Source organism: Protopterus annectens, chromosome 13.part0 (genome assembly GCF_019279795.1).
Source record: "Protopterus annectens isolate FY-2018-M chromosome 13.part0, PAN1.0, whole genome shotgun sequence".
Classification (NCBI taxonomy): domain Eukaryota; kingdom Metazoa; phylum Chordata; order Ceratodontiformes; family Protopteridae; genus Protopterus; species Protopterus annectens.
The window spans coordinates 257,739,542-257,765,114 of NC_056747.1; the positions used below are offsets into that span (position 1 = coordinate 257,739,542).

The window sequence follows — 25,573 nt, forward strand, 5'->3', positions numbered from 1 at the left end:
CACAAAAATGAACAGATAGTCCAGAAGGTATTTATGCTTTTGGCTGGGAGCCACTCATTACCATTTCAGAGCACTGCCCTTTGACCTCACCACAGCCTCCAGGGTGTTCAAATGCATGGCAGTAGTTGCAGCTCACTTGAGACTGCAAGGATCCTGAGTGTTTCTATACTTGGACAAATGGCTCATTACTGCCCCGACCAGGCATCTACTGATAAGGTCTCGTGACCAGGTACTCCAAACTTGCTCCAATTTAGGGTTCACATAAATTACAACAAATCTTAGCTAGACAATGGAGTTCATAGGAACCATTTTCAAGATGTTTGTGATGGCCTTGCTTCCTCTCTCTAGTACAAATGATCAGATTCCAGGTCAGAAAGATTATTCACAATTCCACAGACTGAGCCCGACTGATCCTACAAGCCTTGCGGTCACTGCCTGCAGCTATAATTCTAGTTCCCTTAGCAATATTTCACATGAGAATTCTTCAGTGGATGTTAGCAGTGCAATCGTTTGTTCTTTATCAGCATATGTCCACCTGGATTCAGATTACCCAGGCATGCAAAAAATAGCTTTGGTGATTTGATCAGGTTCTGCCAGGGTGTCCCTTCATTCTCCCTGAACCAATCCTTGACGGTGGGTTTGGTTCCGAACTTCGGAAATGACTCTGCCAGGCTCTACCCATAGTGCTCCTTAGATTACCTCAGATAGAGTTTGCCAAATAAATAATATATAGAGCAAATTGTGATTCTTTATAGAGAGTATAGGGAGAGGCCATATATGAGCCCTTTATTGAGAAACTAGCTTAGAGCTAATCCGATCTTGTAAGAGTCTCAGGATGGGGGAAGGTGGGTGGGGATGTCAGGGATTGGTGAAGATCAGCAACACAGATGGAACATTATGGTAAGACATGACTTCTTTATCTGATGTTAATCTTCACCATTCCTTGACAGTGTGACAGAATCCCCAGCTACTTGGCCTTGGGGGAGGTGGAAGAATATTCCTAAGCACCATAGCGACAAAGGATACTCGACCCCTCGAGAGCTGATCTAATTTGTAATGAGTGATAAAGATATGAGGAGAACACCATGTGGCTGCTGCACTGATGTCTAGAGAAGCACTGGTGTGACAAACTGCTGATGCAACAAGCCTGGCTAGCTCTCGTCATGTATATGAAATATCTATTAATCAAACTACTGTTAAATTTTCCTCTACTCCCACCAGGGAGCAACTCTAACCTGTTGAACTTGTCCATGTTCGTATATGTATTCTTTGTCAATACCAAATATGTAATATGTTTTCATTGTATTTCATCTGTTGTGTATCTGTCTACCTTGGAGCTTTTCTCCCCGGGCCTCTGCTGAAAATGGACATGAATCCAGTCTGGACTATCCTGGTCAACAAATGTAAAATAAAAGTAAATGGTGCCACAGCTGTTGTTGAATGGGCTTGAACTGGTTTGGGAAGTTGAAGTCCCCGAGAAACATAGATGAATGTGACGCAGTCTCTACACCATTTAGCTAAAGTAACCTTAACAACTGGATTTCCTATACAGAAGGCAGAGAATGCTTCATGTAACTAATCCGATTTTCTAAATTCCATAGTTCTGTGAAGATAAAAACGTAGTTGTCTGTGTACCTCCTAGTAAATGAAGGGTATATTCCCCTTTCTTAGAAAAATTAAGGAAAAAGACTGGTAATTGTAGTGACTGATTAATGTTTGATTTGGAGACTGCTTTTGTTAAAACGGATGGATTTGTTGTCAGTGCAAAAAATTAGGTGGGGCGATTTGCATGATGGGGCCTGCAACTCCGACTTCCTTCTTGTGGAAGTAATAGCCACCAAAAATGTCTTCCAGGATAAATGCTTCAAATCAAGATGCTGATGGTTCAAAGGGGGTCTTGGTAAGAGCTTGAAGAATGCTAGTTAGATCCCATGGGGAAGTTGGTTCTTTAAATGGGGGTTTTAGTAGCAAGAGTCCCTTCAAGAAAGCTTTATAAAGCTTGAGACATTAAGAGTGTCATTCCAGCCTGAATGGAAATTTGAAATTGCTGCCAGATGAACTTTTATCATGAATGCAGAAGAACCAGATTGAAAGTGTTTAGAAAGTCTAGAGCTTCATAAATGGGACTGGCATAAGGGTCCAGTCCTTTATTCAAGGCCCATCTGGTAAACTTTTCCCATTTGCCCTGATACAGTTTGTAGAAGGTTTGTGATGAGGGATGATAATACGTTGTACAGGGGAATAATGGAAAGGATGCCTGGCAGTCATGGGAATTGGAGAAGCCACGCAGTAAGCTTGAGATGTTGGAGATTGGGATGAACCATGCCCTCTGGGGTGAGTTAGACGATCTGGAATTGGGTCCAAAATCCATGGTTTCTTTATTAGATGAGGCCAGAGCATGGGAAACCAAACTTGTCGAGACAAGAAGAGGGCAATGAGTATTGCTTTCTCCGTCTCTTTGGAGCCAAGAGGCCAAACGTGGAGAAAAGTGTCTCTGGGTGACAACCCCGGAGGGGGGATTAGGGGCGAAGTAACTTATGCACTTCTTGTTCTGGGGAGAAGCAAAGAGGTTGCAGCTAGGTTGGCCCCAATGGTGAAAAATCCTGTCTGCCACTACAGGGTTCAGAGACCACTCGTGAGGCATAAGAATAGTTCTGCTCAATTTGTCCGCTATCGTGTTGGAACTTCCTGGAAAGTGTGTGGCTGTCAGAAAGCAGTTGGAGGAAATCGCCCATTGCCAAGTTCTGAGTGCTTTTCGACATAATGGATAAGATTTGGCCCCCCCCTTGTTTGTTGTATCAAACTACCGACATGCCTGTCTGAATTGCTACTGTCCCTAGAGGAAGGGCGTCTTGGAATGCTTGCAACACAAACAGCACTGCCTTCTTTTCCAGAACATTGATGTGCAAATTGGCCTTCGGTTGGGACCATGTGCCTTGGACTGTCTTTCCCAGGTAATGCCCCCCCCCCCCAACCTGGGATGCATCCTGGGGTTGGTCTCTGGCTTGGGGCTGAGGCAGGATGAATGGCTGGCCGAAGAGAATCTGGTCAGTGAAGCCACCATTTGAGGTCTTGTTTGCAATGTTTGGTAATCAAGACTAGATGAGACATTGGTTGGTGTATTAGAGACCATTGGGTTGCTAGTAACCACTGCAGGATTCTCGTATGAAACCTCGCTAGAGTAACCAGAGTGACTGAAGCGGCCGTAGAGCCTAAGGTTTGAAGAACAAGTCTCGCTGGAACCCTGTTATTTTGGAGAATTTGTCTGACTTGGGACTCTGATGCTTTGCAGTCTTTCTGGAGGGAGAGAAGCAATCCCAGAGACCGTATTTAAATTAGCACCAATGAAATCCAGTTGCTGAGAAGTCTGAAGTTTGGACATTTCGAAATTTATTGTTATGTCTAGAGATATGCAAATATTTATGGTGTAATCTCTTGTCTGTTCTAAGAGACGCCTGGTGGTAGCGGTAAAGGAGCCAGTCATCGAGATATGTAGAGTCTCAAAAGCATTGCAGTCTGGGGTGAACTGTAACCACGGGCATACATTTGGTGAACACCCTGGGGGCTGTGGTGAGACCAAAGGGTAGTACTCTGAACTGGAAATGACAGACTCCTAGCCAGAAGCATAGAAACCTCCTGGAGCTTTTTTCCATTTTGGTAATAAGCAGCTTGGAGGTCTGTAGAGCACATCCAGTTGCCTTTTTCCAAAAAAAGAAATATGCATTGTACCCGAGACCATCTGGAATTTGGTTTGTTGAATTGCCTTGTTGAAGTGGCTGAGATCCAAAATGGGTCTCCAGTTCCTTGTTTTTTTTTGGGCACTAAAGAATCTTGAGTAAACCCTGGATCATGTTTGGTCTGGTGGGACTTCTTGGATGACTCTTTTTTTCGAACAGTTTTTGAATTTCTAAGACTGCTGCTTCCCTTTGATTGGGAGGAACTTTTGGCAGTTTTTCTGGGTTTTGGGACTTTTAGATAGTAGAATTTGGTAGCCTCTGGATGTTATTTCCTGCACCCATTTGTCCGATGTTAATTGCCAGGTAGTTTGGTGCTGGGATAATCGTCCCCCAACTGTCTCTAGAGGAGGGCAATCTGGCACCCTCTCAAGGATGCTGATGGGAAGTTCCAGAGAGATTCTTTGGACTCCTGATTCTGTGGTCCATTTCTGCCCCTAGGGCGGTGTCTTTCCCCCAGGGCAAAGGAGGAAGCAATGGAAATCTTTACCTCGAGTCTTGGAAAGGCCCTTTGGATTTTCTAAACCATAGTCTGCCACTCCTTTGGTTCCTTGAATAAGGCCTCTGAGGGGAGGGGAAATGTATGCCCAAGGCAGATGGGGTCTTACCATCATGCTTACTTCTGGCTAGAGTATCTTTAACCTATGGGCTAAAGAGTGGATCCGTCAAAAGGAGCATTGACAAATGATGCTTTGAATGGCTCTGCAGTCACACAAGCGCATCCAGGAGTGCCTTCTGATGGCTATACCTGAACCTGCTGCCCTGGTCGTCCCCTCGGCTGCATGAGCTATGAGCCTCATGGACTAGTTGGAGATGGCATGTAGGGTTGCAAGCTGAGAGGAAACTGTCACGGACCTCTTTAGCCGCTTCTCCTGAGAGAGTAGTTGAAAGTTCTTTAATCAAATCTCTCTCTAATCTGGTAGTGTCTTATAGTTCACAGACCTTAGAGCAAAGGTCGTTGAAGCATAAACAGACTTCCCAAGTCTGTCCAATGTCCTGGACTCCTTGTTAGGAGGATGGATAGTAGGACCGTCTTCCACAAGTTCTGTCTTGGTGTCAGCTGCTATCACCATGGCGTTGACAGAAATTCCTTAGACCTTTTTGGCTGATCTTTAGGTGCTGATAATATCCAGTCAGGTCTCTTGAGGATTGGCTCTATGGAGTCTGGCATCTTCCACATCCACTGAGCAGTCAGTTTAATGAGATAGCGAGCGGAGAGACCCAAGACGTGGAAGGTTGGGCATGAAAAGCCTCCAGGTAAACTGATTCCTCCGAGGAAGGTTGATTCAAAGACCAGCCATCCCTTTGTTTAAGGATTTCCAGGATGTCTGCAAACATCAGGGGGTGACCTGGGGGTCCTTCCCCTTCATCAAAATCAGTATCTTCCGTGAAAGACTCTTCCGGGGAGTCCAGGTGCTTCCTCTTGCACTTCTTCGCAGGGACTCCCTTGGGGGATGATCCGGGGAAGTATCCGAAGAGGAGGCAACTAAGGTGGGGGTCACATGGGACTTTTGTGCCCTCTGTCCTGGGGGTGAGACTGATGGTAGCTCCAGTCTAGAGGAGGTAGAAATCTGTCCTGACAGGGATGGTAAAGACTGAGAGTCCTCAATGGACCGTGCCTTCACCATTATCCTAAAGGTTGCCCCACCCCCCCACAATAGAGGGATGGGAGCCCTGAACCAGGGTCCCATCCCACACCATGGAGGCAGCCTCTGGAACAGAAGTGGCAAATGAGATTTGGGGTAATCTCTGAGGAACATTATGGGTAGTGCCTGGCATGAGAGTTTGGAGAGCCCGAGCTGGAAGATATGGCTGAGTCTGTTCCGAGGTTCAGAACCGAACCCATTGTCTAGGCTTTGGTGAAGATTAACATCATCAGATCAGATATTTATGCAGGATTTTACCAATAAACCATGATTAAATTGGAAACATTTAGGGTCCATTGTGTTGTGTTCCATGGCAGTTCTACTTAACTGCTAATAATATTGACAAAAATAAGTGTATGTATAAAATGTGTTTAAATTCAGAACTTCCATGCATTCTGCCAGAAGTCTTCCTCTTTATAGCTTTGTTCCATTGGTGACTCATTCTACCTCCACATCATACAGTATAATGGTATACAATGACTTAATTTCCACGGTTACTAATGTATTTTTTTCTGTTATAGAAACGTCATGGTTTGGTCACTAAATCTAGGGAATGCCCAACATTATTTTTAAGTAAAAAAAAAAAAACACACCACCGTCCTTACTAGAGGCTTCAGTCCACCAAAGAAAAAACTGCAAGTAAACGTAGAAACACTCGTGGTCCAGAAAATGGCAGATAGTTCCAGTGTAAAACTACTACTTTATTTCAACCACAGATGTATAAGCAGAAGTTATCTGTGAAATGGTTGAATAAAGAAGAATTTTTACACTGGAACTATCGAACATTTTTTGGACCATAAGTGCTTCTACAATTATTTTTAAGTACTTAATCCAGCAAAGCCCTATCGTCTCAGTTTTGCCTGTCATTGAATGTTATCCATCTTCATCTGTCCATGATTTTTGCAGAATACACCTGATTTTGTTTCCAGTTTTTACCCTTTCCATCTCTTAGTAAAATTTCATTTTATTAGTAAATCAGGGTATTGTAGTCTGACACTAATACTAGATATTACTTATTTTACATTTATTTACGGGGAGATATCCGATTGAGCAGAGCTGCCAGTTTTCAGCGGAGGCCCGGGGAGAAAAGCTCCATACAGTGATACAAAAGAAAAGAAGATAAAGATGCATGTAAATGGTAATGTTTGCACTGCATAGTTGTACAAAGTTATCCAGACAATACAAAAATTTCAAGTAACAGTAACATTTGCACCACCCAGTAGTAGCTGTACAAAGTTTTTCATACAGTAAGAAATGAAAAAAAGCCTCAAGATTCTGCATACAATAGTCGTAGATATATAGCAAATGCATCAAAAATCACTTGCAGCAAATATGAGAGTATTTGGAAGAAATTATGCTAATGTGCAGTCCATCTGATATTAGAGGGGCTAGTAGTTCTCTATGAAGTAGCATTGAGGTGGATGACAGGAGGTGGGAGTAAGAATATTGGTAGGATTTTACCCAGGGCTAGAGCTGGAACATATCCATGAGTTGGATAAGTGGGACTTAAGATGGTTCTTAGTTATGTTTGCTGTCCAGTGTACGAATATCTAGAGGAAGCATATTCCATGTTTTTGCGACAGCACTAAAGGGAGTCCCCAGAATTATATTTACTTTTAGAAATTTCAACCAGTGCTTTGTTGGTGCTTTTTAGAGGACAGTTGCTGGTGTAATGGTTTATTAAATGAAAAAACGCACCACCAGGGTTTCTGAACTCCACAGAGTTTTATTTAACACAAATTATCAATCCAAGTTGACTTCATTAGAACAATTACACACAACAGATAAGACTCCTCCTGCTGGTGTTGGAAATGTTTCCCACTATGCTCCCTTCTCACCTGAAATTCCTTTGGTTATTTGTTCTTTTTGCACAATTGCACCACCTTTTGGGTTATAATGGTTTAGTAGACCTTGGGCTGGGGTCTTTTTGGGGTGATAGAGGATTTGGTGGGCTATTGTAAGTTGGTTAAAGGTTCATAGGTTTGGTAATTGTAGGCAGGATAGTTTTGAGGGATTGGCAGTGGGTAAGATTTGTAGGATGAGTTGGTGAATTTTCCTATTTTGTTGTAGCAGTTAATTTGTTTAGGTCACTTTTGTTTAGATTGATTAGAACTGGGGAGGCATAGAGTAATGTGGAGAGTAGGTGGGTTCTTGCAGTGTTGACTTTACTATTGAAGGTTAGGTAATTTTTGCATGTATAGAGGGTACCTAGTTTTTCTGTGAACTTTTGTTATAGTTTCAGCTGCATGTTTGCCAAATTTCATGTGATCTATGATTACTCCTAGTAGTTTAGTTTGTATGATTGGTGTGATAGGGGTATTGTTGGATGAGGTTATTTTAAATGGATGGTTGAGTGTTACTTGTGATTCAGATAACTATGTTTCTATTGCTGTAAAGGATTATTGGGTGATTTGTTGTAGTATTTGGAGTAAGGGGCAGAGCAGATTAGGGTAGAGTCAGCATATTGGACCAGGTTGACATGGAGGAAGGCTTTATGGAGGTTGTTGGTGAATGTGGTAGAGAATGGGTCCAATGATGGATCCCTGTGGGACACCTACATTTACAGGGAGAAGGGGGGATAGTGAGTTTTACCATTTTACAGCTTGGTGATGGTTTGAGAGAAAATCTTTGAACCATGATAGTGTGGAGTTGTGTAGTTTGAGTTCTGAGAGTATGGTTAGTAGTTTAGAATGAGAGACAGTGTCTGTTGAATGCTTTAGAGAGATCTAAAAAGACTGTAGAGGCCAGATTGCATTTGTTCCGATGTTGATTTACGGTATTGGTGAAGTTGATGAGGGCGATGGTGGTACTGTGGTTGAGGTGGAATCTGTGTTTCAGCCTGGAGATTTAGTTAGTAAATAGTTTAGTGTTTGGGAATGTATGCATCTCTTGAGGATTTTTGACAGGGGGGGATATTATGTAATTGGACAGAAGTTTGATAGTTCAGTTGAATTGCTGCCTTTGTATATTGATATTATGAAAGATTTTCCAGAGGGATGGAACATGTTCAGAGATTGACCTGTTATATTAATATGGAGAACAGGGTAGGAGATGGCTGTGGCTGGGATTTTGAGATATTCCCCTGGGAGTCCATCAGCCATAGGGTAGTGGGTTTTAGCTTTCAGATGTTCATATATGGTGTTGGTTGGGACTGGTTGAAGGGAGAAGCAGTTTTGGTCAATTTAGGTTTGAGGGTTTGTATAAGTTGCGGGAGAGCTGTTAGACAGATTTAGAATGGCGTTGGTAAAGTATTTGTTAAAATGATTTGCAGTGTTGCTAGTGGTGATGTCAGTGTTTGGGATGGGGTACTGCTTTTTCCAGGTTGGAGTATTTTATTGATGGCTGCCCAAAATTTTTGTGGGTTTGTTTTGCATTTTCCCTGGTTATCTGAATAGTGGCTTTTCTTGTCTTTGTTTTTTGGATTTGTTTCTTAGTTCGAGGTACTTTTGCATGGTTTGGTTAGTTTTGTTTTGATGCCAAGCTTCCCACGCCTTCTCTGTTTTAGGAGTAGCTGGCTATTTTTGGTAAGCCGGGTGCATAGTTGGACTTTGGTCTTTTTGGTCTAGTTGGGACAAGCTGGTTGACTATGTTTAGGAAAGTAGTGTACTGCTTTGTCTAGGGGGATGTTTGAAAGGGATGTCCAGTTACAATGATGTAGTGGTTGAGCTCCTAGGATTTGAAGTTCATTGTATAGTGTATTTGCTGTAGGGAAGAGGTTTTTATGGGTTTAACTTGGTGCCTAAGACGAATGTAGGTAGGTGGTCACTGACTGTCGCGTAGTGTCCCGGAGTCATAGGATAGGGACAGCCGGTTGGTGAGGATCCTGTTTAAAATGGACTCTTTCTTGGAGGATTTGTTTGTGGCAGAGGTTTGGATTTGAGTGAAGCCATGGAGGTTTATGGGAGTAGTGGGCAGGGGAAAGATGCATGCAGACCAGTCGATATTGGTCACCTAGTATGAGCTCTTCATGGAATAGGGCTTGGAACGATCAGTGGAGTATAGATTCTTGTGTTAATGTTATTGGGGGGAATATATGCACCAATTATGTTTAGCTGTTTGAGTTTCGAGTTTTACTTTGAATAGGGTCTCTGCATTATTAAGTGTAGGGGGATTTATGTCCACATTGTCCGTAGTAAGGTTGCTTTTGTATAGTATTAATTTCATAGTTAATTCATTTCCTCCAGAAAATGCATGCTGATGCAAAACCTATTCCATTGATAAACGTACATACTGCACTCTGCCCGTGTGCAGCATTGATGTGATATTTACTTACAAAAATAGGAAAAAGACCCAGCCTGCTAGTGCAGGAAAGTTCCAACTATGCATTAGTGTGACAAGCATGATGATGCATGTACAGGAAGTACTGCCATCATAACTTAGTGGAGAGCCAAAGTTTGCAAGCAGGAAATAACACTGAAATACTCCAGGTGCAACTGACTTGTTGGCAAGACACCCATCCAAGTTATAGCCAGCTGTAGATCCCTCTCCATGACTCAGGACACCCACTCCTCCTACCTGTATCTACTTGACTCCAAGGAACAGCCTAACACTCTGATCCTTGGTGACTTGAACTACCCCACCATAGACTTAGTGAATTATTCCTGCACTAATCCAACGATTCTGTGACGTCATTAATTCTAACGCGCTAGACCAGCTGGTCTCATCCACCACAAGGGGAGATAACACACTGGACTTGGCTCTCAAAAACATGGGTAACGGCTGTACCACTTCCATAGTATGTTATTCCCTGGTGAGATCAGATCGGTCTGTCACATTCGATGTTTCTATCCCAGCTGAAAACTTCTCAAAGGCTGACTTCAACCTCCTAAGGGAGGGTATCAGCAGCTTCACACCACTGCCTCCCTCATAGGATGCAGACAACTATGCTGAACGGTATGCCAGTGCAGTACACAAGCACCTGTACAACTGCATAGACTTGGCCATACCTAACAGAACTAAAACCTACTCCTCCAGGAAACATAAATTTATCTGGTGGATATCGTCTATCAACAGGCTTTACAACAAAAGTAAGAAACTGTTGTCCAGGGGTAAAAAGGAACAAATTCCAAATTGGAAAAAAAACCCTCCTCCACCTCAAGCACATTTTATCAGTAGTGAAAACCTCCAAAGCCAATTGAGTTAAAACTAGCCCCCAAAACAGAGGGAAACAACAAGTCTTCAGTTATGTTAGGAACCTCCATGGCAACGCCCAAGTTTGTTCCGAACTGGTACTTAATGGTACCATTTAAACTGATCCTGCAGACTTGGCCACCCTACTAGCTGATAGGTTCAGCACAAACTTCACCCCCCCCCCAAAAGACCCAGTCGACATCCCCGATACTTGTCCCACACATTACATCTCCGTAGATCAAAGTGGTAAAGGCCCCTTCCAAGGCAAGGAACACAACTTCCATGGGTTCTGATAGTATCCCAGGCTCTCCAGCAAGAACTAGCTTCACCATTGAACACCCTGTTCAACCACAGCCTAATTATAGCCTTCATTCCAGCAGAATGGAGAGCTGCCATGATCCACCCTTGTACAGAGGTCTGATCTGTAAAGCCATGGAGCATATTATGGATCTCATAAACTAGGGCATAAGCAATTTCCAAGCCCTAGACCCCACTAAATTCGGATTTGTCAGGGGCAGATCTTGCCTATTGAACCTAGTTGACTTTTTTGAAACTGTCACCAAGGCCCTGGATGAGTTAAAGTCAGTACATACAGCTTACCTTTACCTGGCCAAGGTCTTTGACACAATCCCCACTCGGGCATCATCAAAAAGCTAACACAACTTTGTGTTAATCCCGGTCTCATCAGATGGGGGGGGGCAACTGGCCCACAGGACCCACAAAGTCAAAATAAGCGTCACCACCTCTGACAGCAGACCTGTCACTAGTGGTGTTCCCCAGGGATCTGTCCTGGGACCCCTACTGTTTGGCATCTGTTTCTCAGAGGTCCAGGCAAAAACAAAGGGCCTGTGGCTGACCAAGTTTGCAGATGACTGTAAGTTAGGTGTTGTCATTGACTCTCTAGATGCAGTTAACATACTGCAAGAGTCTCACAGCTACATATAACTGGTGCCAAAGGCATGGCCTTAAGTTCAATTCAAAAAACGTATCCTACCATTTGGCAAAACACTGCCCCTACTGATTACCACATCAATGGCAACCCCCCCAAAAACACAACCTGTGGTGAAAGGCCTGAGTACTTAGGTTGACAACAATCTCACATTCAACCATCATGTGGTGGCAGTGGTCCGAAAAGCCTTTTACTTGGTTCATCTCATAAGTAAAGGGATTGCATCCAGAAAAAAGGTTATTACCTCTCTGTACTCCTCCCTCATTAGACCTGTGATGGAGTATAATGCCCTGTTTGGTATGTACCTCTCCAAACACCTGCACCAACTGGAAAGGCCACATAAATACCTTGCAGAGAATCCATGGCCTCCAATGCCTATTGTATGCAGACAGGATCAAATCTTTATCACTCTGCTTAGTATCATACAGCTTGCTCAGAGGTGAACTGTGTGTCACCTACAAGGCAGTGTCGGACCCTGTCCTACTAGAGATACTTCATATCTGTAAGTCTAACTCTTCGCACATTACCTGCTCAGTAGGCCCAAGTCTAAAATGTGACATCAGCAAAACCTGCTAGAGACGCAGGTTTGTCTCCCAGTGGCTGCCCCATCTCTAACATGTCAGAGTACCTCGCTGACCCTCTTCAAGCACAGCCTTGACGAATGGATGGGAAACTACAAATTTGTCCCAGGGGTTCTACCTTTGTCCCTCATTGACAGAGGCGACAGGTGCTGACTGACATTTCTTTTTTTGGGGATAAAATCTTGGCTAGGCTTATAAGAGCCCCAGGGCCATTAGCCCAGTAACTTCCTATGATCCTATAAATAAAACGGAATATCGATTAGATTGGATCTGCAGAGCAGAAACGCATCCCGTCATCACAGAAGGAATTGAAACCTGCAGGCAAGTGCAAAAAGTAGTTACAGAATCTTTACATGTGTACTTTGAATTTAGTATTGTATCAGATGTTGACAGTTCACTGGCATAAAAGTTAAGTAGGGTTTGTACTTCAGCAGATGCATATGATTTTCAAATAGTTCTTGTTTTGCTTTTGCATTCCAGTTTCTCTGTACCTTTGCCATCTGATAAGGCCAGGATTGGCATAGATGGCTACTAACAGTAGGGTTGACTTCTGTGAATTAAGGTGTCCATTACAGGAAAGGAAGAGGGAATACTCCATTATTGATCTCTCTGGGATGGGAAAAGTGGTTAATACAAACATTGTAAACGTAAAAGATAGGGCCATGTTTACGAAGATTTAGTTGACCTTCAGAAGAAGTATTGGCTTAAACTGATGATTGCAGGTGGCTGGACTTGACATTTGGAATCATGGTTACATATATTTTTCATTTCATCTACGTAAAACTGTTGCTACTGTCCCTTGATTAAGGACTGAAGTGTGTGTTGGGCAGCGCACTATAAAACAAACACTCCCAAACTGGCATTGTTGAGAAAATGTATCTCTCAACTTTAACATGTCCTGTCATGCAAGAAGACCATGGATGCTGAGAACAGAGGTACTTTGTTTTGACTCTTAATGAAGTTAGTAAAGTGGTGTTATAGAAGCGTGCAGAAGTAATATGGAACAGTATGCTGAAGTATTTTTGATTTCTCTCTCTCTCTCTCTCAAGCTGGTGCCTGAACATGTTGTTATGACCAAGGAAGAAGTGGCTGAACTGCTGGCACGATAGTATCCTTTTTTTGTGTGCATTTGTGTGGCAGTGAAAGCATTGAATATAAGGGACAGCCATGGATGTGGGTCATTTCATTTAAATAAACTTGATGCATTTTTTCCAGTAAACATATTTACTGAATTATGACATAGGCAATCTTACATTTTATATAACTGAAAAACAGACAGACACTTTAGTTGCAAACATGCATCAGACACCATTGAAACAACTGTAGTTGCAAACATTAGACATCACTTCTGTATCCAGTCAAACATCATATGGTTAATTCAAATCTTGTCTCTTAAACCTTGTTCCTTCTCTGCATATATTGTTCCCACAATTCCCATTTTCTTCCTATGCAGTTTGCTCCTTCCCTTTTCTAAAGATCCAAATTCCAGTTGTATCTCTTACTATATTCACTACTTTTAATAAAGTTGATCGAGACTTTGATTTCCATTTTCTAGTAATTGTTTTTTTTTGGCAGCCACCATAATGACCCAGCAAGGCTTTAGTATGTCTAGGCAATTCTGTTAAATGCAGTTTTTGATCAAAAATCTGTTCAAATGCCACACTTGATGAAATCTGAAAGTTTGTTTTGAGAGGGAGCTAAGCTGTCTTTGTACCCACCCCCTGACTTTAACAGGCAACTGTACACTCTTCTGTCATTGTATATTTTGAGGAGAGGATGATGTCACTCCTCCACAGCAAGCTTGGAACTTTTGCATATGTTTAGATGCAAACTACCATAAACAAGTTTCAAATTGGTCACTATTATATGCTGTTCTCCATGTGGCTTAGCAAGTTTTCTGTTAATTCTTCTCACAAGCATTCTGTTTGATTTGATTGACTAGGTTATCCACATGTACATTTTAATGTACCATTGTCCTTGTGTCTGGGGTTGTAGGCTGAAAAGGGTCCTGGGAACAGCCCATTTGCTTGGTTAAAAATTGATAAATGGCAGATTCCCATAAGTCAATAAACGTGTTGTATGGTATTATGGGACATTGAGTATTTAATAAGAGCTTGAATGATGGCTTAGCAGTAAAGCTGACATATATGTAGGTTCATAGGTTCATACTAGGCTATCTGCCCTAGGGCATTTATAAGCCTAGCCAGAGTGTGTTTGGCTTTCGCCACCCATTTTAATTTTGCTATGCCCTTTTTCGAGGTTAGTATACTGTGCCTCTGTCTAACAGTGACACAGAAGTGATACCCGGGGTAAACCTACAATCTCCCATCCACTCATCAAGATTCCTCTTGAAGAGAGTCATTGAGGGACTCTGCCTAACCTGGACTGGGATTTTATTTCAGAGTGAAGGGAGCCTCTGGGTTATGAATCTGTCCCTCCAGCATGTCCTATTTATTTCAGTGCTGAGGTTCAAGTCTCTCCAGCGCGTAGCTCGATGGGATTTGGATTTTCTGAGATGCAGCATGTCCATTAATTCCGGGTTGGACATGGCTTTATACGTCAGTCACAGATCGCCTCTGAGCAGGCAGTATGCCACTGAGTAGAGCTGGAGTTTCTTTAACCGGGCAGCATATGGCATCTGTTTGAGCCCTTTGATCCTCTTGGTGAGGTACTTTTGGGGTCTTTCCAGTTGCTGCAGGTGTCTAGTAAGGTACATCCCAAAAGGGGCATTGTACTCAATTATGGGCCTGATGAGGAATGAGTAAAGAGGCACGATGACCTCCCCTGATCTAGATGTGAATCCCTTCATGATTAGGTGGGCTATATAAAATGTTTTTCTAACCACTTTGGCCACGTGGTTGTCAAATGAGAGATTGCTATCAACTTGGGTCCCCAGGTCCCTAATTACTACTTCTGTACTTAATGGATTACCACCTATGTGGTAATTTGTGGGCACTTTGTTTTTGCCAAAGGGGATGACTATACACTTTTTGGCATTTAGCTTGAGGCCATGGCTCTGGCACCAGTTGTCTGTTTCTATGAGGCCCTTTTGGAGGATGCTTGTGTCAGCTGGAGAGTCGATTATGGTGCCCAGTTTGCAGTCATCTGCAAACTTGGTCAGCCACAGTCCTTCCGTGTTGGCCTGTACCTCCGGGAAATGTATACGGAACGAGAGGTTCCAGGACTGAGCCTTGTGGGTTCTGTCCTTGAGCCAGTTTGCAGCCCATCTAGTGACATAGGGGTTTATATTTAAGCTGGTGAGCTTACCTATAATGCCCGAGTAGGGTATTGTATCGAAGGCTTTTGCGAGGTCCAGGTAGGCTGTGTGGACCACCTTCCCCTCATCAATGGCCTTGGTGACTGTTTCAAAGAAATCGACCAGGTTTAAGAGGCAGGATCTGCCCTTAAAGCCGAACTCGGTAGGATCCAGTGTCTGTAGGTCCCCAATATCTTTATTTATGAGGTCCATGATGATCCTTTCCATAGCTTTGCAGACCAAGCTAGTCAGGCTTATGGGGCGATAGTTTCCAGGATCCGTTGAGGCACCACCTTTGTGGAGAGGGACCACTGTTGCTGTAGCCGACTCTTTGTGTACATATCCTGTAGTAAGGCTGAGATTGAACAGTAGTTTTATGTTTGGGTTTAGCTCTTCTTGGAGTTCATGTAGGATGCAGCCCGGGACACCGTCTGGTCCCATTGATGCTGTGTTTTTGCTTTGGGGAGGGCGGCTCTTACCTGAGCATCTGAGATGTCAGGGGGACAGCACTCTGCTGGGATAGATATTTGCCCTTTTGGTGGGGAGGGGGGGGGAGAAGTTTGCGCTGAACCTGTCAGCTAGGATGTTGGCAATGTCTGTGGGTTCCATGTATTTTTTGTCATTTTGGACTAATTCTGAGCATATCTGGGAATTCCCACCCAGGTTCCTAACATAACTAAAGAAAGCCTTGGGATTATACTTAGTGTCCTGTGCAATTTTTCTCTCGAAGCTGGCCTTAGACGATTTTATGAGTGCCCGTAGTTTTTTGCTAATACTGATCAGAGATGCCTTCCCTTTTTGGGATTTTGCTGTATCGTGTAGGAGCTTCCTCCTTCTATTGTATAGTTTGTTTATGGCTGGGGTCCACCAGACCGGACGTCTGCCTTTGGAGGATTGGGTCTTGGTTTTATTTGAGATTGCATGATCCATGCATTCCTGAAGGTGTTCATAGAATGCGTTTATAAAGGATTCTGCGGTCTGGGCCGTATTTTCCACAGGCCTGGGAGCTTTGAAGGATTCTACCTCGGTTTTGAGGAGTGTGAAATTTGCTTTAAAGAAGTTTTTCACTGTAGTTTTCTGGGCAGGGGGTGGGGTCGGGATGTGAATATCCAGTGAGATTAGTTTATGGTCTGATCTTACCAGTGAGGGATACATTTCTGGTCTGGAGCATAGAGTCTCCATGTTGGTGATGATCAGGTCCAGTATGTTTTCCCCTCTTGTGGGAGTGGTAACAAGTTGTTCCATAGCATTTGAGTTTATAAATTCTAGGAACCTTTGGGCTAGGGTGGTGGAGCTAGAGCAATGCTCCCAGTCTATGTTTGGGTAGTTGAAGTCGCCCAGTATAATGGTGTTTGGAGAGACCTTCATATTTTCCAGTGTTCTCAGGAAGGCCGAGTGGGGTTCCTGGGTTTGGGAGGGTGGTCTGTAGCAGGCTATAAACTGGAAGGCAGTTTTACCCACTGTTGGTTGCACATGGATAGTCTCTGATGCTTCGTGCTGTGCCACCAACCTGGAGGTGTGGGCATCTTTGACTAATATTGATACTCCCCCTCCTTTTGTGGTTCGTTCCAAGTTTTGGGGCCGAAAAGCATGGTATGAGGTATAGCCTGGTAGTGCTGGGGTGCTCTCGGGAGCCTTGAACCAGTTTTCTGTTACTGCACAGATATCGATGTTCTCCATGCTAAGGAGAGTTTCGAGTGGGTGCATCTTGAGGTTTACACTTCTGGCGTTGAGTAGCATTACTCTTAGATGTCCTTCAAGGATGCATCTGCAGTCCTTACAAATGGGTTGTCCTGGCCTCAGGCAGCCCTTCGGTCGGCCGGATTCCAAAGTCTGGGTCTGGCCTCGGCTGATGTCGCACTTCACCCGACGTCATAGCTGCAGTTCAGCGGGTATAAAGGCATCAGTCGACGCCATTTTCCTCAGTCTTTCTTGCCGCGTGGCGCCCGAAGCAGAAGCTGTTCGCAAGTGCCGGTCGGTCAGAACCAGAGATTACTACTACTACCGAAGACTTCTAAAAAGCTAAGTACCCCGTTGGGGACTCTCTCTTGCCTCAGCCGATGTCAGAAAAAGTGAATAACTGTTTAACTTGTGGGAAACAAATACCTCATAAAGATTTCCACTCTTACTGCCTACCTTGTTTAGGCCCAGACCACGACGTAGCAGCTTGTCTAGCCTGTGCTTCTTTCAACCGACGGACGCTTAGACATCGATCTGAATTTGCTGAGGAGTTTTTCGGCTCCGCTTTTGCTTACATTATGCCGTCGGAAACTCCGACTTCGCAATTAACCAAAAAGCGCAAGGAAAAGGACCGACACTCGCGGTCCGCGGTTTCGGCTGAAACCGCGGTTAAGTCAACCGCGAGTGTCTCGGTTTCGGCTGAAACAGAGTCCACGGTTCTTCCTTCGGCCGAAAGCTTACCTCCTACCGAGGCCTCATCCAGCATGGCTGAATCTGCTACTGAAATCCCACCTGCTCTTGCAGGTTCACAGGATTTATCTGATACTATACCTTTAGATATATCTACTCCTGCACGTGGAGCTGCTAGGCCCCCTGCATCCATGTCGATTAAGGCCTTTGCCAGGGCTAAAGCAGCAAAATCTACCAAAACTGTGCCTGCTAAGACCCCCTCTCACAAGCCTAGCTCTAGTTCTCAAATGCTTAGTCTAGCAGAGGATCTCATTTCTTTGATCCGGGGATCCCAACCTCACCCTGACAGGACCTCTCACCCACCTCCAGAGAAGAGGCCTAGAGCAGAGCCCCCTGAGCCAGTTTCTTCAGATTACTCCTCTGATGATTCAGATAATACAAACCCTCCAGAGGGCCCTTATTCTCCTTATGAGGACTCTGATGCAGAAGACTCCATTCCTTCTGCCTCTCTGCCTGAGGAATTTTCTTTTGGGGAAACCTTGCATGCTATGAGGGAACAATTTCAATGGCAGGGCCAGGATTTTTCAGACTCTAGGAAAAGGCTTAGGACCTTTTTGCATTTGCCACAGCAAAGGCCTTTAGCCATTCCTCCAATACTCACTGTTGTGGATGATGCATTTAATGATGCTTGTACTGCTCCTGATTCTCTTCCTCCGGCCCCTGCTAAGCCCAACAGGTACTACAGGGTTCCGGACACACATTATCCTTTGTATAAGGCTCCTTTTGCAGATACTGAAATTATCTCCCAGGGACCCAAGGCTGTAGCAGCTTCCTCTGCCAAAAACCCCCTCCCCTCTGAAAGGGAATCTAGGGCCTTAGAGAGATGGGGTAAAAAAGTTTACACTTCTGCTACCCTTTCGGCTAGGGCCTTAAACTGTCAATTCCACATGATTCAGTATCAGGAATTTATGTTAGATCAGTTAACTAAAAAACTGTCCTCGTCTGAACCATTAGACAAAAAATCTGTTCAGGAAATGGTACATAACATTCAGCAGGTCAGTAATCATTCCTTAAAATGTGGCTATGATGCACTGGAGGCTTCCTTTAGATCAGCTATGACTGGTACAGTGATCAGAAGGCATGCATGGTTAAAAGAGCAGTCCTTACCAGACCATGTTAAATCAAAGCTCCTAGATGCTCCCATGGATAAGCTCAATTTGTTTGGCTCCCCTGCACAGCAGGTGCTGAAGAAGGTGGAAGAGAAAGCAAAATCTGTCCAGACAGTCAAGGATTTCTTACAGGTGCAGCCTCCAAGGTTTAGTAGGAACTGGCCTTCCAAGAATTGGTCCTTTCCAGACACCTCCAGAACTCAGAGAGGCAGGAATAGGCTCCCAAGAGGCAGGGGTCAATCCAGAGGTGCCTACAGGGGACGTCAGTGGCAGCCTAACAACCAGCGAAGTACTGCCACAGATCCAGCCACCACCACTTCCACAGGACAATCACAGTGACTTGGCTCTGAGACCGCCTACCAGGGAACCACTAGAAGCACCCTTAGGCAGAAAGCTAGCCTTATTTTCAGTAAACTGGCATCACATCACAGGAGACAAATGGATTTTACAGACAATAGACCAAGGTTGCAGGTTTCACTTCCATACTCTACCAAGGAAGAGAGGAATGCCAAACCTACCTCCAAATCAGAAGACAAAAGCTCTAGAACAAATACACCACTTACTAAGGATGACCGCTATAGAAAGGGTACCGTCTATGGAACAAGGGCAGGGATTTTACTCCAGACTTTTCCTGGTGCCAAGAAAAGAAAACCAATGGAGACCTATTCTCGACCTGTCCGCTCTAAACACATACCTCATTGTTCCAAAATTCAAAATGCTGACCCTACAGCAGCTTCTTCCCATGCTGGGCAAGGAGTCTTGGCTGGTAACTCTAGATCTCAAGGAGGCATACCTGCACGTCCCCATACGACCAAATTGCAGAAGATACCTCAGATTTCTTGCAGGATCAGAGCATTATCAATTCTCAGCATTGCCCTTTGGCTTATCTACTGCGCCCAGAGTATTCACGAAATGCCTGGCATCAGTAATTGCTCATTGCAGGCTTCAGGGAATTCAAATTTACCCTTACCTGGACGACTGCCTGTTACAAGCGGACAACAAAACAAATTAGAAAAGATTTGAAAAGGTCATTCATCTACTGCAAGCCCTGGGATACACAGTCAATATAAAAAAGTCAAGGCTGATACCATCCCAGAGGATAACTTTCTTGGGTGCAGAGCTGGACACATCAAATCAAATGGCATCCCTCACAGCAGAAAAACAGAAGCACCTTCCTCTCTATTTCATGGCATTAGCAAAGCAGAACCAGCTAACAGCAAGGAAAGTCCTGCAAGCCCTGGGTTACATGGCATCCTGCATAATATTGATTCCACATGCCAGACTACATTTGAGAAAGTTGCAATGGTACCTAAGGAATTTATGGTCTCAGCACAAGCACAGCCTAGAAACCCAGATTCCTATAATTCCATGCCTGAAGCAAGAATTCCAATGGTGGGCTCAGGCCTGTCAATCGAACAAAGGGCTGCCCTTCCACAGCACTCAACCAAGCCAAACTATCACAACGGACGCCTCAGACCTCGGTTGGGGGGCACACATGCTGGACAAGTGCATACAAGGCTTATGGACTCAAGACCAGCTGAACCTACACATAAATCAAAAGGAGATGCTGGCAGTAAAACTGGCAATTCAGACATTCAGACCATTTCTTCGACAGGGTCAATTGCTGATAAGGACGGACAACACCACAGTTATGTGGTACATCAACAAACAGGGAGGCACACATTCATACCCACTATGCCGGATGGCAATGGACCTCTGGAATGTGGCCCTGAGCTTCAACATTCAGTTACAAGCAATATTTGTACCAGGAAAAGAAAATATACTAGCAGACATCCTAAGCAGAACTACCACGGATGCCCACGAATGGATGTTACATCCAGACATCTTCAAATCCATTACAGAGAAATGGGGACTACCAGAAATAGATTTATTCGCATCCCCACACAACCACCATTTGAAAAATGTCTGCACAAGGGCATACCACCCACTTGCTTGGAAGGTGGACTCCCTATCTTTCAGTTGGAAAAACCTGACAGCATATGCATTCCCACCTCTCCCTTTGATGCACAAGGTGCTATTGAAGATCAAAGAAGACCGTCCAAGGATCATCCTGATAGCTCCAGACTGGCCGAGGCAGCATTGGTACCCATTACTGAGGAGCATGTCTAGGGAACAAATATGGCCTCTGCCCCTAGTTCCCTTACTGTTAACACGAACAACTTCAAAACCCTGCATCCAAACCTGAAAACACTGCAGCTGGCTGCCTGGAACATTGCATAAGACAAAATAACCCAGATTTATCTCAAAGGGTTAAAGACATTATCTTGGAGGCTCGCAGACCCTCAACAAGAAAAACTTATTCAGCAAAATGGAAAAGATATCTAATTTGGAGTGCAACAAAAGGAGTAGATACATCATTGGCAAACATAGCTAACATCCTGGAATATTTAGCAGAGCTTTTCCACAATGGCCTGTCTTACTCCTCCATTAAGATTCATGCATCAGCAATTTCAGCAGAATACAACATGGATCCTCCAGTCTTCTCAACCTCTACTCAGACAGTTTCTCAGAGGAATTAAAAATGTAAAACCACCAAGGAAACCACCATTGCCTACATGGGACTTGAACTTTGTGTTAGAAAAGTTAACACTCCCCCCTTTTGAACCAGCAGCAACAGCAGAATTACAGTACTTATCTTGGAAGACTGCATTCCTGCTTGCAATCACTTAAACTAGAAGGGTTTCTGAATTACAGGCATTAATGGCAGTACAGCCCTTCCTTATCTTCCATCAGGATAGAGTGTCCATGATAACTAATCCTACCTTTATGCCAAAAGTGGTCTCCAGAGTATCTTTAAACCAAGCAATACACCTACCAACATTCTTCCCCAATCCACAGAACAGGGGGGAAAGATTGCTGCATACCTTGGATGTACACAGACAATTGCACTACTACCTGGACAGAACCAAGAACTATAGAAAAACTGACCAGCTTCTGGTAGCATATGCCACAGGAATGGAAGGAAAAGCAATTTCAAAACAAACAATCTCAAAATGGATAGGAAATTGCATTAGATTTTGTTACTCTTTTCATGGAAAGGCAACTCCAGAAAACATCAGACCTCATTCCACAAGGGCTACAGCCACTACTACAGCTTTCTTACGAGGAGTGGCTACCAAAGACATTTTAGAGGCTGCTACTTGGAGCTCCGTGCATGCATTTGCCAAGCATTATAATCTGCCTTTATACTCCAGATCCCGAGCAGGTTTTGCCACTGCTGTTTTGCAAGGGATCTTAACTACACCATAAACTCTTAGTGCCTCCTCCCCCAGTTTGGCTATGGTATTCTACCCATTTGTAAGGACTGCAGATGCATCCTTGAAGGACATAGTACAGTTTTGTACCTACCATAAATGTAGATGTCTGAGAGGTATGCATCTGCAGTCAGGATTACCCACCCTCCTTCCCCTCTGTGGTACTCCTAGGGTATTTGCCCATCTTGAAGCTAGCTGGGGGAAACTATTATGGTGTATTTGTTTGTATATATGTATATACATGTTTATTTCTATTTGCTCTCTATTGTTTGGAAACATTTGCATTTATCCAAATTTAGCCTTCCTAGATGGCACCTGGCATCTGGGGCAAGAAACACTGAGGAAAATGGCGTCGACTGATGCCTTTATACCCGCTGAACTGCAGCTATGACGTCGGGTGAAGTGCGACATCAGCCGAGGCCAGACCCAGACTTTGGAATCCGGCCGACCGAAGGGCTGCCTGAGGCCAGGACAACCCATTTGTAAGGACTGCAGATGCATACCTCTCGGACATCTACATTTATGGTAGGTACAAAACTGTACTTTTCTTATCCCTTGTGATACCTATGGAGGTGGGTTTGTTTTTTGAGCCTTGCCTAAAAAAGGCACTATGGGGGTAGCAAGAGCCTTTGCCAATATCCGAAAGCCCAGCGGTGATGGGTGCAAGCCGTCCTTAGCGAAGCATCGTGGCTTGTCGAGCATGTCATCCCAGGCTGACAGGCATTGGATCCCCTTTGAATGACACCAATACTTAAGCCAATTGTTGAAATTGATCTGGTCTTCATATTGTGGCATCATTCTTGGTGAGGGTAAGATGCTACTCAAGGTCAGGGTCATACCGGCCTGGGCTACATGCTCAGAGAGCTCCTCTGTCTCTTTTCATGTAGTCCAGGGAGGTACGTCTCAGGTCATTCACACCAGCGTGGACAATGAGTCATATTTGTACTTGCTTTGGAGTGACCTGAGTGCTTGTGTTGTGGCGGATCCTAGCGCCCGACAGGCAGCTCACAGTGACCTTCTCCTTGTTCAGCCTGGTGAGCGGGATGTCAGTGTGCCTGACGTAGTCACCTATTACAAGTGTATCAGGTGTGTTTAGCCTTTTGGGCTGTGACTGTTCGGCACTCTGGCTTTATGAGCTATGTGTTGCACGTGTTTTGTTTTGGGGTAGCGGTTGTTTGGGTGTCTGCTTTGGAGGTCTCTGCTGCTTAGGCAGATTTTTATTTAGAGCCTCCGAGTATGTTTTTGTGTGTTTGGTTTGCTGTCGTGGTAGGTCTATGTGAGACTGGAATTGTAGTGAGTGTGGTTTCCTTCTCCTCCTGACTGGTTACACCAGTACTTAGTTGAGAGAGCTTAGCCTCCAGTTTGGCTATATGGTTGCATCTCTCACATGTGTTGGAATTTGTTCGGAGGAGGAGAGGGTTGTCTGTGTACATGAGGCAGTTGTAACATTGCCTCAAGATTCCCAGATTCACCAGCTGGACCGGAGAGAAGATTGACAAGTGACCTTTGGACATGCTAGAATAGTATTGGGAATTCCTTTATAATTAAAAAAAAGGGCCAGTGGGGAACAAGGTACTCAAGGGGAGTTTGTGAGGGTGTAGTGCTTTTAATTTTTTAGTGCTGACTTATATAATTGCTTTAGTGAGCAAGTGCCAGGTAACTTAAATGCAATGTGTTACAGGTAACTTAAATGCAAAAACTACAAACAGTAACTTTCTTTCCAGTGAAACAAGGAAATAAGTACAGTAAGCAATGCAGATATCACTAGGGATCCACAGAAGCGCTGAAAAGCTGCATTTTAGGTGGAATTAGCGTTTCAGGGAAATAACAAGCAAACAACAACAAGCATACAAACAAAGCTAGATTCAGCAGGCCTGGATCTAGTCTATGCTACAGCAAACAAGGTGTACCAATTTCAGTAAGAAACGGTTCAAATATGCAGGCACTATAAGCCTTTAACCAGTAATTTCCAGCTCAGAAGGGCAGAGTCCAGCTTCTCCTCCCACAAGAGTGCAGACCACGAACCTTCTTAATGTAAAATAACTGGCCTGAATCCAAGTGCTTAAACCAGAACTAATACACTTTTAGAATAACAGACACTGAGCCCTCAATCAGCAGTTCCCAACTTGGAAGGATGTAAGCTACCTGTCCTGCCACCACAGTGCAGGCCACAAACCTTCCTAATGTAAAACTGGTCTGAAGCCCAAGTGCTTAAACTAAAAGGCTTAGAATGAGTTACACCAAGCAGTATTAAATACAATTGAGTACTTTTTAAGATGACGCAAAAGTAAAATAAAGTAGGAAGAAACACAAATACAGTAAAAGCAGATACTTTTTTTTTTTTTTTGAGTGAGCAAATGAGATGGGCCCAGGAGGAGTAATGTATGATTTCTGTTTCTGGCACCGTGAACTACACCTGTCTGTAACTGCTGTTTAGATGTTTACCTTTAATCATAGTCTAGTTTATGAACTTAAGGGAAAGTGGACAGTAGAGGAGCCACTTGGACCTTGGTTGTACCTGCAACCCAAAACTTTTTTTTTTTTTATTAATATGCATTTGTTTTCCAGGATACTGATCTATGGACGTTTATGACAAAAAAAAAAAAAAAAAAATCTGGTATGAGGTTTAACTTTAACTTTATTGATTGAAATAGGAGACCTTTTGTCTGTATTTTGTTGAAAAATCAAAAAAAAAAACTGAAAAATTGGTGATGTTTTTTTTTAAATATTGATTTACTCAAATGCACACATTTAAAGTATTTGATTGAAGAGTGCTCAGATGTATGCACTTTATGTGAGTGCAAGTATGTTGACTTATTGAGATGCAGAAGCATCAAAATGGGTGATCATTGTCAGCATTTTGACAATAAACGTACTGAAAAATCCAGAAAATGGGGGGGTCACAAGGGGGAAATGTACAGTTGTTTGAGATCCATTAACCAAAACTGGTAGTGTTATGGAACGTTTTTATATTTTTTTCTATGGTAAAGTTTAGTGTTGGCACACATTAGGAAGGATCCTTACCTTGCCCCTAACCCCTTCCCTACACCTTTTGTTAGCAAAACGAATCATAGCATTACCACTACACAAGACTCTTAATATGCGAACTGTGCATACCAGTACATGCTCAACACAAATTATTTTCCTTTACCTGTCTCTTACTGTATCCCAATCCACAAATACTCGCTCAAGCACACTCCCATCCCCTAATGCTGAAATGATTGGTGTATACATAACTTTTAACATTGAAATCCCAAACCATCTACCTTAACCTTACACACCTTGTTGCTCCTTTTGACATGTGCATTAGTTGTCCATATAAACTTTTGCCGATTTTCCTAGGTATTCAAGTGACAATGAAATGCAAATTCGAGAGTGAAGGACACCATGTATCTATAAAATTTACATAAATTGTGTCTATATATTTTTTTATGTATGGATATACAGTACATATTTTAGATAT

General features: G+C 43.6%; 1 protein-coding gene across 1 annotated transcript in view; it reads left to right on the forward strand.

Annotated features, from left to right (window-relative positions):
* POLR2E (RNA polymerase II, I and III subunit E) overlaps nt 1–25,573 on the forward strand; it is a 503,098-nt gene that overhangs the window by 309,109 nt on the left and 168,416 nt on the right. The window contains exon 4 of the mRNA XM_044054811.1: nt 13,090–13,148. Within this exon, the coding sequence (XP_043910746.1) occupies nt 13,090–13,148 (59 nt within the window). The remainder of the gene's footprint in view (nt 1–13,089; nt 13,149–25,573) is intronic.